At 35.7% G+C, this 11,780-nt stretch overlaps 1 protein-coding gene across 1 annotated transcript; it reads right to left on the bottom strand.

The window, feature by feature from the left end:
- Positions 1 to 5,363: 5,363 nt before the first annotated feature.
- Positions 5,364 to 11,480, bottom strand: LOC140937200 (uncharacterized). Its single transcript, XM_073386737.1, has 5 exons — positions 11,364 to 11,480; positions 10,084 to 10,280; positions 9,680 to 9,805; positions 8,828 to 8,992; positions 5,364 to 7,943 (listed from the first exon to the last, which is right to left on the bottom strand). The coding sequence occupies exons 2-5, from the start codon at positions 10,267 to 10,269 to the stop codon at positions 7,872 to 7,874; spliced, it is 549 nt and encodes a 182-aa protein (XP_073242838.1). The 5' UTR covers positions 10,270 to 10,280; positions 11,364 to 11,480; the 3' UTR covers positions 5,364 to 7,871.
- Between the last annotated feature and the right edge of the window lie 300 nt (positions 11,481 to 11,780).

Genomic DNA, 11,780 nt, shown 5'->3' on the forward strand with positions numbered 1-11,780 from the left:
CAGGATGTGTTCTCATTAGTGCCCAGTGACTACCTTACCCTGGCACCATGCCCGGGCACCGAGTGTGAAGGCTGTCTTAGAAAACCTAAAGACACAAAAGAGCACATCAAGAGGGATTCTTACAGATGTTTTGCCAAAAAAAATTCTGAAAATTTTGAACTTAAGCCAAATTTAAGCTTTTAACTTTTGAAATAGTGGAGTACTCGATTGATACGATAAAAATTAGTCCAGTCAAATTGTGGTTTAGTATCAAAGTAATTGCAACAAAATTTTTTTCAACGCCATTAAATTGTTGGATGGCTATTCAACAACATACTAAAAATCCGCCAAAATCGATTCGGTGAAAGATGTGAAAAATTGGCAATAAAGATTTTCAATTTTCACCACAGGACACCCGATTTCAGGAAGATCACAAATGTAGACAAAACATCTGATAACTGTGTTCTTTTTTTTCAAGAATTTTCGATGGGAAATTTTGTTTTTAAAAAACGCCGACTAAATATGTGAGAAACACGTGGGACAGTGTTTCGTCTTGAGGGCTTTGTACAGGTTACCCAACCACTCGTCTGTCTTCACATTCTGTTTTCAAAGCTTTAATTGTTTTTCTATGACGGTATTTAAAATGGAAATTATTATTCAGTCTGTGTTAGCATGGTTAAAATATTAGCAATTGTTTTTTTTTTTTTTTTTTTTTTTGCGCAATATCAGAAATACAGTAAATATCAGCAGGTTTATATCAGGCTTGTAATTTTTTTTTTGTCCTGCAGCATGGATGCAAATTTAGTAGCTGACTGACGGTGAACAATTTGATTTGATATTTTGTTCGCCTTCAGTGAGCTACTTAATTTGAATCCATGCTGCAAGGTACGTGCGACTAAATGTTTGCAACGGACGATAGCTTTGCACCAGTACACTGAACTATTTATAATAACCTAGTCACATTTTGCTCAAAAACCTTGGACAATATGTGTGATCGAAATCAGGGATTTTTTTTTCTTTTCTCGCGACATGCGCAACCTCCTTTATGATTATGACTCTGTACTTTGCAATGTGAGTGAATAAATATTCTGCTAAGGACTCCGTCTATTTGGTTTTTGCTTGATCGGAACGGTCTGCGCTTTTCATTACACATGGCCGAATTTGTAGTAAGGGAAATCCAGAAAACCAAGCACAGTGTGACTGTTCTTTTTTTTAATCTCCTTCTTGTAGCGAGTCACAGATCTCAGTTTAGTTTAGTGTATCTCTGTGTTCAGTTTGTATTTTCTACGGCAGCCCTTCATTTCTTGGTAAGATGAATAAGTAGATTAATCGCTCTGTGGTCTAAAGGTGTTTGTATTCCCTCCTTGCATTTCTTTTGTGAGAACCATGAACCTTGACCAGTTTTTTCTCGTCCATTGGCAAATAAAGACCTCTTTTTCTTAATGATCATGGGTTCCGATACGTCTGAAAATAACTGCAGTGGTCAATGAAGGCGCGAAAGTACTGGACATATGTACAACATTACTGGGCTTGCCTGACTAAGCTTCTTATGGCTTACCTCTTTTTGCGGAACCTATGTTTCTCTTCGGATGAGCGTTGTGTAACACTTCAACTTACTGCATGTTAACCTTATGACTGAGTTGCGTGAATTATGCTCTGCGTGGGGAATTTCCATTACTCCATAGACTCTTTCAAATATTTTTACACAACAGGCATTGTTTTGGCTACCCAGAGTCTGTCTTTCCCTTAAAAAGTAGCTTCCCTATTATACTATTTCGTTTTCTTGAAACAAACGTTTGCTAGAACCAAAGTTCTTATGCGATGAATGTTCCGTTAACCTTTATAATTTTTTTTTGCGAAGGTAACAACACTTTTCCTTAAATGAAAACGCATTTCCCACTTATCAATCTTATTCATAAGCATTAGAACTTAACCTGCTCAAAAACTCTGCCTTGTTGTGCATGGTAAGGGTTTAGTTAAACTATCTAAGTAAAAACTTGCAAGAGGTCACAGGCCGCACATCTTCACCGGCGTGAAACCTTTGAAACCTTTTATATATTGCTCCATTGAGGAGATTTTCTTTCAGGGATCTTACAGTTCAAAATTTGAACAATGATATCACTTCTATATAGCGGACCAAGATACGGCTCGGTACAGTTTATGTTCAGCAAGGGAAAATTGTGTAAGTTGCGCAGAACCTTTAAACTGTTCAACAGACACTTTATTCAGTTCGCGCGTATTCCTGTTGAATTTGTAGCCCGTTTATGAGATATGTCTACTCAAAAATATAATAATTTTTCCATAGCTGCCGTTATCTTAGAGTAACTGCTTTTCATATCTCCGTAAAGATTAGGTTTACGCGATCTCAGAGAACAATGTTTAGCTGTACACAGCACGTAGTCTTTTTAAAAATATATCCAGATCTGACACTGGTTTTGGGTATTTATCACGTCTAAGCATGATTTAAATACATTATGATGCTGTGTCCTTTGAAGGTCGTTTTAAAACTCAATCGCTTTGTAAATGTCACTTGTAGTTTTATTATCACAGGAGAGTATTTTGAAGCTCAACATTTTTCAATACCATTAGCATGTTGCTTTTTTACCAATCAATTGACTGGCTTCTTTGTGCCACTACATAATGTGTGTAGTTAAGTATAAGTTTACAAGCAAGACCGGTGGGATATATAACCAGGGTGGATATATAAACGCTTACTAAATCAAGCAATACGGAATGGTTCAGAGTTCACCTCAACCATCCCACCACATAGCAACTGATGAGAATCGTAACATTCGAAACCGCCGGTCTTGCTTGTAAACTTATATTCAACTACACACATTATGTAGTGGCACAAAGAAGCCAGTCAATTGATCGGTAAAAAAAAAAACATGGTAATGGTATTGAAAAATATTGAGCTTCAAAATACTCTCCTGTGATATTAAAACTACAAGTGACATTTACAAAGCGATTGAGTTTTAAAACGACATTCAAAGGACACAGCATCATAATGTATTTAAATCATGCTTAGACGTGATAAATACCCAAAACCAGTGTCAGATCTGGATATATTTATAAAAAGACTACGTGCTGTGTACAACTAAACATTAATCTCTGAGATCGCGTAAACCTAAACTTTACGGAGATATGAAAAGCAGTTACTCTAAGATAACGGCAGCTATGGAAAAATTATTATATTTTTGAGTAGACATATCTCATAAACGGGCTACAAATTCAACAGGAATACGCGCAAACTGAATGAATTGTCTGTTGAACATTTTAAAGGTTCTGCTCAACTTACACAATTTTCCCTTGCTGAACATAAACTGTACCGAGCCGTATCTTGGTCCGCTATATAGAAGCGATATCATCGTTCAAATTTTAAACTGTAAGATCCCTGAAAGAAGTCTCCTCAATGGAGCAATATATAAAAGGTTTCAAAGGTTTCACGCCGGTGAAGATGTGCGGCCTGTCACCTCTTAAAAGTTTTTACTTTGTGCAAAAGCCGACCGTGTTAAATATTTATCATTTTTGAAAAAAAGAAGCACCTTGTTTTTGCCATCGAAAACTAGGTAGCAGTTATTCTTTCTTCTTCCACTTTCCATAAAAGTAACAAACACATTTTGCGCATTTTTTGTTTGAACGTATAATTTCAACTAACGTGGGTGCCCTGTGTTAAAAGCTCAAAATGTTTAACGCTTAATTTTGACATGTTCCACCGAACGGATTTTGGCGGATTTTTAGTATGTTTCTATAGATAGGCCACCCTTACTTAAATGGCGTTGAAAACAATTGTGTTGCAATTAGTTTGATGTTGAGCCTCAAAAATGCCTAGATTGACTGGACTAAATAGAACAAATATTTCAAACAAACCTTGCGAAAATAACTCTTTACCAATAAAATTGATAGGTAACCAATTCAGGTTGTTTACTGTGAAAATAGGTAATAATTTCACGCATATTTTGTCTCATTCCTAATAATTTCCCGAGCCTTTATACACGTACAACCGTACCAACTGGGAATAGTAAAAAAATATAACGATTATTAAATGAGGCTGAGTATGATGTGAAGAATTATGAAGATCTCGGAGCATGCTAACAAACTTTTACCTCTTCGTATGCTTTCTTCAAACTTTGGTCCACTTCTGGCACGGTTTCAGGTTTTCCAGGTGGTTATTTTGCTTTGTCTTCCAATAGCGTTAAACCCATTTTTCTTTTGTTGGCTATTGCCCATGCAAGCAGCCTCGTTTCCAGGCAAATATGCCATCGGTCAACCTCATTTTCAAGCGTATATACCACTGAAAGTTGGTTATCAAGAATTAGCCAGGTATAGGAGCTAATCAGATAAGGCAAAAGATTTCGAATGAATAATAATCTGTGGTATTTTGTAGAGCGTTTCGTGAGAAGCATGGAATCAGGCTGCTTGGTATGGAAAAACTGAAGGAAAAAAGAGAAAAACAAAAACGGCCAGCGCAGGGAGTCGATTGAGGAATAACTACATAATATAAACGGCTTTTGTCTCCAACATTTCTCACTTTCTTGCCCTATTATTTTTTCCTTGTTGTCTTCATTCGTTCACCATAAACGACTACGATATAAGTTTTGAGACAGAATCCAAAAAAAAATTTATTATGGGAGCCCGAGAAAATAAGTGTCAAATTTCACAAAATTACATCTTACACATGAAATTTTCAGAATTTTACTTGTGTTTTCACAATTCTTGTGAAATTTGACATTCATTTTCTCGGACTCCCATGAGAAATTTTGTTTGGTATTATTACAGATGACTAATTACATCTTTAGCCCTTGAAAAATGTAAAAAAGGATGAAACATTCTTTAAATAATTCTGCAACAAGGTTTTTGTCCACTGAAAGTTAAAATTACTCAACTTCCTGGTGGATTCCGTCTTAATTAATTGTAATTGTTCTTAAAGGGCCTATGGCTTTGAATAAGTTTAAATTATTAAATAAATCTCTTAGTCTTTTTTCAATTTCTGCTGGTGGGAGTAGCAGAACGCCTTTTAAAACGCGAGGTCACCACCAGCTAAAATAACAACAAAATTTGTTGTCTTTTTGGCACCCGGTAGTTAGGGAAGGGGGCTTTCCTATAACCCCAAATGCGCCATGACCAAACCCTTCCCTCCTCCACTCATAAGTTCGCATAAGGATTGTTTTTAATGGCTCTTTGAAAGAATGTAAGATCCAGGAGAAACTGGATACGATCTTTCTACATTTTATTTGAAGCGGGGAATAGAGAGGGGATGGGGGAAGGTGTATTACAGGCAATACGAAAGTGGAAAAATGCGTTGTAATCTGATTCCTCTCTGTAATACAGGGAAGGTTATAGAAAACAAGATATGGATCTAGATGAGTATATCCTGGATTTATTGCTATGATAATACAGTACAGACTGGTTGCCAACATATTGCTGTACACTATTTAACTCGGAAAACAAATAATTCTTTATTTTCTATTTACAACGACTTAGTGTATCTCTTTATGTACGCTAAATACAATGAAGGTGCAAAAATAACTTAAGATGTGATGAATCATTATACTTCTCATCATCATTATTATTAATCATTATTTGTGCTTTTTACTTGGTAATTTTACTCTGTCTTTCTTGAAAATCCTTAAATAACAATGCCCAAGACCATTTATGAGCCCTCGAGACTGAGCATCCCACACAAACCGTTGTTTTCAGTAAAACCACTGGACGCCAACCTGGTTTAGGTCATTGTTGTCTAAGGTCTTCCGTTTATCTTAGGCACCACGCGGAGTAATAGTCCTTCGTAATTAAGAGTGCACTTAGCTAAAAGAATTTTTCTTAGAATATGAGCCGTTCCCAAATTACTATTATTACTATTATTATTATTAGTAGTAGTAGTAGTAGTGGCAGTAGTAGTAGTAGTAGTAGTAGTAGTAGTAGTAGTAGTAGTAGTAGTAGTAGTAGTAGTAGTAGTAGTAGTAGTAGTAGTAGTAGTAGTACTAGTAATTTTTTTATTATTATTATTATTATGACTGTTATTACCATTGTCATTATCAGCATCATTATCATTACTATTATTACTAGTGTTACCATTATCATTAGCACTAGCATTAAAAAACATTGTTGCAATTCCTTGTAATTTGTTCTCCCACGGAGAATGTAGGAGTTCTTACGAACTCCTTGAGACGTGTCCGTGCATTCCACAACGAATTGGAATTTGGATATGTTGGTTTTTTATACGAAGAGAGGAAAACATGAGTACCGGGAGGGAAAACTCTCGGAACAAGGGCGAGAACCAACAACAAACTCAACCCACGTATGCAGTTAGCGTTTTCCTAACCATAGTAAATCATCATCATCATCATCATCATCATCATCATCATCATCATCATTATCATTTTCATTTTCATTTTCATTTTCATTTTCATTTTCATTTTCATTATTATTATTATTATTATTATTATTATTATTATCATTATCATTATAATTATCAGTAGCATTATCATTATTATTATCAGTAGCATTTTCATTAGCATAATCATCATCATTATCATTAGCATTAGCATTAGCATTAGCATTAGCATTAGCATTAGCATTAGCATTAGCATTAGCATTAGCCTTAGCATTAGCATCAGTGTTAGCATTCACATTAGCATTAGCATTAGGAATAGCAATAGCATTAGTATTGGCATAAGCATGTTGAAAATTCAGAACGCAGCGCCCGGGACACTTGCAAGCTACTGACTCGTCACCAGTCGTCTCTTTTGTAATTAAATATTGAAGAGAGAAGCGCGTGGAAGATTCGCGCAGGGGGAAATGGTCTGTTGAGACCGTTTCATGACCGCTCGTGACCGCCTGCAAATGATAAGAGGGGACAGGGGACGAGTCGGTACCACCTTTATAGATTTTATTGAGAATTCTTTAAGTAACGGTCCAGGTAAGAAGGTGCAAACTATTGTCTCTACTATACTTCTGACATTGGCTTAAACAGCAAATTGTACGAGACCTTCGCAAAGCAGCATGTATATTATTCCTTTGTTTTCTAACCAACTTCCTTAAAACAAAAACTTGACTGAGTCTAAGTGACACCGAAATCATATCTAAGGAACATGTAAATTTGTTAACTTTTCTTGACTGTTGTCTCCAACTCTTATGATTGGTCGGAATCCTTTAACACACTAACATTTCTATGTGGGGAAAGTGTATTGCGCTACAACAAATTAAAAGAAATTGCTTCCCATCTTACCCGGATCATTACTTAATAATAAGTGGGTTGGCCGCGGTCCACTTGGCCCACCCCTAAATCCTACCGTGTAATATCACCATCATCATCATCACCATAATTTTCATCGTTATCGTCATTATCATTATCATTATCATTATTATTACTACAAAACAAACATCAATGAGTATGTGCAATCAAATGGTGATCAGGAATAGTTTCGTGCGCCTTTTGTCGAAATTCTAATAATTTGTCGAGCCTTTTATGACTTATTAATATCACGGGTAACAAATTACGTTCACAATTGTCTTTTTCTTTTCTTTGTCTTTTTTCTTTGTTTTATTTTATTTTAGTTTGTTATTCGTACTGAGCACTCCACGCACTGAAAAGTTTAGAGCATAAATTTTGGCTTAAGTTCGTTGTTAGGGTCACAAGTTTACGAATTTTTCGAAAAAAATAAATAAATAAGCACTTGTTAGAATCCTTCTTGATGTGCCCTTTCGTGTGTTTAGGTTTTCTAAAGCATCTTTTAATGCCCTGACATCTTCAATTTTAACATTTTAAAACTTCGACTAAGACGTAAGGAACATTGTCATGATGGCAATTAATTTCAGGAGTAAGGAGTAATTTGTCACCCATGAATTAAGTTTAGATTAGTTTTACATTTGATCCACTTCCCAGCGTCTCATTGTGTTTCTGTTGGCTCACTGACCCAGTGATCATGTTCGACCCCTGACTTAGTCTCCCAATGTGGTATCTGAGAATAAAAAATGAGGAAAGAGAGGAAATATATCAGAAATGTAAGGGGAAGGTTTTGGGTAAATATTAAAACACTTACTGACTGGTCCTGAGGGAAACAACTAATATAGCTGACGAGCTCACGGAGAAAACTTTTTCGTGTACAAATTAATGAAAAATAAATCCAGCGAACGGTCAACATTTGCTGGTAAAAAGGCACTGTTAACCTCTGACGTCGTAGATTTTGGCAGGAAACAGTTCCATTCTTAGATGTCATGTGACCTAGAAGTAACCAACGAGAACGCTAGCTGTTGGGAAACAATTTTCCGTTATTGAACAAGACTCCACGGTAGGACACTGTACAAATCCAAACTTTTGATAAATCACCAGAGCTCGGAAAATTGTTTTGTAAGAGAGAAAGGTGTTGATATCGTGGCTTAGTCATTCTCTTTATTTATTTATTTATTTATTTATTTATTTCGTGTTACATCATGGTTTTTCACCGATAAACAGAGCTTTGACTATAACAGAAATTCTTTGTCTTAAACTCCTAAATGAGAAAATCTATCTCAAAAAAATCATTTCTAACAAACTGACAATCCTGAAACAAAGAAAATATTCATCTATTGTTTCCTAAAAAGTGTAACATTTCGCACATTCTTTCAAAACACAGTTTATGAATTGTTGAAGATAAATCGACTTGTTAAGGTGGAATTCGTGCGTGTATAGGACCGATTCGACTCAATTATAGTCTCTTTTTTTTTTTTTTTTTTTTCAGCACGTTTTGGGTGCTAAAATTGTATTATAAAACACTCCCAAACTACTCCTGGAATTTCATAATTTTTCAATCCAGTGGGGCAAACCTTTCACCTTTCATAAATCCTACTTGAACTCATAACTTACCAGGGGCAAGCTGGCCCTTAACTGTTCTGTTTCCAGTAGCACTTCCACGTCATTGCTCTGTGTCAATAATTTTGTAGTAAGTCTCATGACGGATGCATCGCAAGATGGTAGAGTAAAGGTTACTCTCTCAGGTATCCTCATCTCATCTATTTTGCATCGTTCAATCTGTCAATAAAAGGAACGTATTCATATTTTGATAAAATTTCTCCCCCCAAAAAATAAAACAAAACACAATCAACGCGTAGCACTAATTTCCTTATGGATCAAAATGCAGTGGCATATAAAAAGCGTAAAGGTAGAAGAGAAAGTTACTATTGATGAAAATTTTCGGGAAAAAAAAAACAACAACAACAACAACAACAACACAAAGGAACAAAACTTGAAGGAAACTTGCGCAAATGAGAATGATCCCTTTTACTAGACATTGAATACCCATACAAAACAACTGGATCCAAATGTCGCAGTTTTTAACTACCCTTTCTTTAGATGTAGAAGATTACTGACATATATTCCTGTGAAAATAGCGCGTTAAGAAACTGAAAACATGCATTAAACCCAATAAGTTTAAGTAAATTGTTAAAATCTCAACAGTTTTAACATAATATTTATGAAACTGCCAAAGCTGGATTAGTTTGAAACATATGGCTGGAGCCAGCCATTTTCCAATCCAATATTTTTAAATTGCTTTTAAGCTAAAAAAAAAAAAATCCACGGGGTCATTGGGAATTAATGGTAAAAGTTTCGGTTGAAAAATGTCAGAAGAAATTTTTTACCTGTTATCATCATCATCATCATCATCATCATCATTATTATTATTGCTGTTGTTGTTGTTGTTGTTATTATTATTATTACCGGTTCACTAGCTGAGCTAAAATCTTCCATCTTCATCTGTACAATAAGCATCTCATCATTTTTGCTCTTTTTCCAGCAAAACCTATCAGAGTAAACTTTAATCATGCCCAATCTAATTTGCTCCTCCTGAAAATAAGGAAAGGATATCAAAGTCACCTTACCATCACCACCGTAAATAAATTGAGGGTGAAATGATGCTCCCTTGAAGCCTAAACTGCATATTTAATACTACCCATATATTTACTTACTCACTTACATGCGCTATACCACTGCCCACGCCCAATAAGTATTCACAGCAAGTCTGAGTGATTTACATTCTGTAACTTCTAGTTGGTATTATTAATTTATTAATTTATTTGTTTATAATTGTTGGAAATAATATTTTGCTAGACGCTACACATTACCTGCAGGAAAGATAATCTGTTGTTTTCTACGTCTTTGGTTATAAACACAAAGAGCTGTTTCCTTGATTCACATCTCCCATGAGCTCCAGGCTGCACATAGCTGAATATATCAAGGATATATTTTTCATCCTCGCAGCCTAAAACTGCACATTGGCGTTGTCGAGATAAGGAGATATTATCAGACATTCTTCAGAGAGCTAGAAAAACAAAAACACAATGCGGCAATCTTGTTAGGCATTTTAAGGTATTATGTAGACCTGTAATAGAGGATTGAATTTTTTTTTTTTCACAAATGAACAGTGATTTTGGAATTATGAGCTAAAATCAGGCGAGAAAATTGAACCATAGCAAACTAGACCGTGACTTTTCAGAAACTCTAAATCTTTGCTTTGGGCGAATAATTTTGTAGTACGAAGTGAAGTGTTGTAAAATTATTCGATTTTAATATCCGTGAAATTTACTTCTGGCAAGTACTTAAAAGTCACAACTGAGCGTGAATTAAACCACAAAAAAGGATGCCCTGTTGCTTTTACTCCCCCCTCCCCCGTTTTTCTTTATTTATTTAAATAAATTAAATAATAAAGGATCCTTGCATAAATTCATTACGCGAAGTTGTAAGGGAAAAAAAACTTCAAAACGATAAGTTTAGCAACAGTGTGTTTCTTCCGTCAACGTAGTGGGGGATTCCCCTTCTATTTCTAATTCAGCATGTTTACTTAATTAGGGAAGCCGGTTGGTGAATTAAAGTTTACAAAAGCGCTGTTTATGATCTCAAATGGTCACTCTGTAATCTTATCACTCCAAACAGTTAGGCCATTCGCGTTGCAAATTTTCTTGAAAACAAATAATCCAGCAGATAGCATTATTTTCCTTGCTCACTATGCTACCTATTAAAGTTCCCTCCTATGTGGGCTTTAACAAATTGTGGACATTCTGACATATCAGTAACATTTTTTATGACCAACTAAATTTGCATTGGGTGCTAAAATCAAAATTCCTAATCAAAGCGCTTTGAGACTATCGCTGGGCGCGAACTGCAGAAGAATCAAATCGCGTGACAATGGTATGGCCTAATTCAGAAACCTCACGCGCGAAAGATTCAACATGAACCCTTGATCACACATTGTTATGTCCTTTCCCAAAATATATACACCTCCTTAGATTTCAAAATACCAAAAAAGGAAGGACGTAGTCATCTTAAAACGACAAAGCTGTGATACAGTTGGCAAGGGGATTTGAGCAAATCGCGATTAAATTGCGATTTCCCATGATAAACTTACTTGCCAGTCGATTTTGACAAAGGACTATTCACTTTACAGGCTGACTAAGATCAGTGTGTTCTTTTGACTCTTCTGTCGTCGCAGTAAACTGCTTTACCTACATCTGAGTCGTTCGTTCTTGTGTTGACCACCAGACTGGACAACCTTACCATAACAGATTTCGTGATCCTCTGTTTCTTTGATTTCGTTACCTTCTTTTATACCTATTACGTGACGGTCGCTCAAGGGCACACATTGCTATTCGTGTAGTCTGAATTCTAGGACATTTCTATTGTCTTTTACTCTTCTGTTTGTAAACAAACGGGTCTAAAGTGTAAAATTGAGCACATCTGGAAATTTCCATGGATCTCGTGACAATTCCGTGTTTAGCAACCAGGGGATTCCCCGTGATAATTTGCATTTTTGCTTGCAAAGCGC

The sequence above is a fragment of the Porites lutea genome, chromosome 1 (assembly GCF_958299795.1).
Source record: "Porites lutea chromosome 1, jaPorLute2.1, whole genome shotgun sequence".
NCBI lineage: Eukaryota > Metazoa > Cnidaria > Anthozoa > Scleractinia > Poritidae > Porites > Porites lutea.

Bases quoted from the DNA above. Each gene is read 5' to 3' on its own strand.
- LOC140937200 (XM_073386737.1), bottom strand. From the start codon at position 10,269: ATGTCTGATAATATCTCCTTATCTCGACAACGCCAATGTGCAGTTTTA. The intron at 9,806-10,083 runs GTAATGTGTAGC...CCTTATTTTCAG, and splicing joins ACAGATTATCTTTCCTGCAG to GAGGAGCAAATTAGATTGGG. The intron at 7,944-8,827 runs GTAAGTTATGAG...TTTTATTCTCAG, and splicing joins TAAGGGCCAGCTTGCCCCTG to ATACCACATTGGGAGACTAA.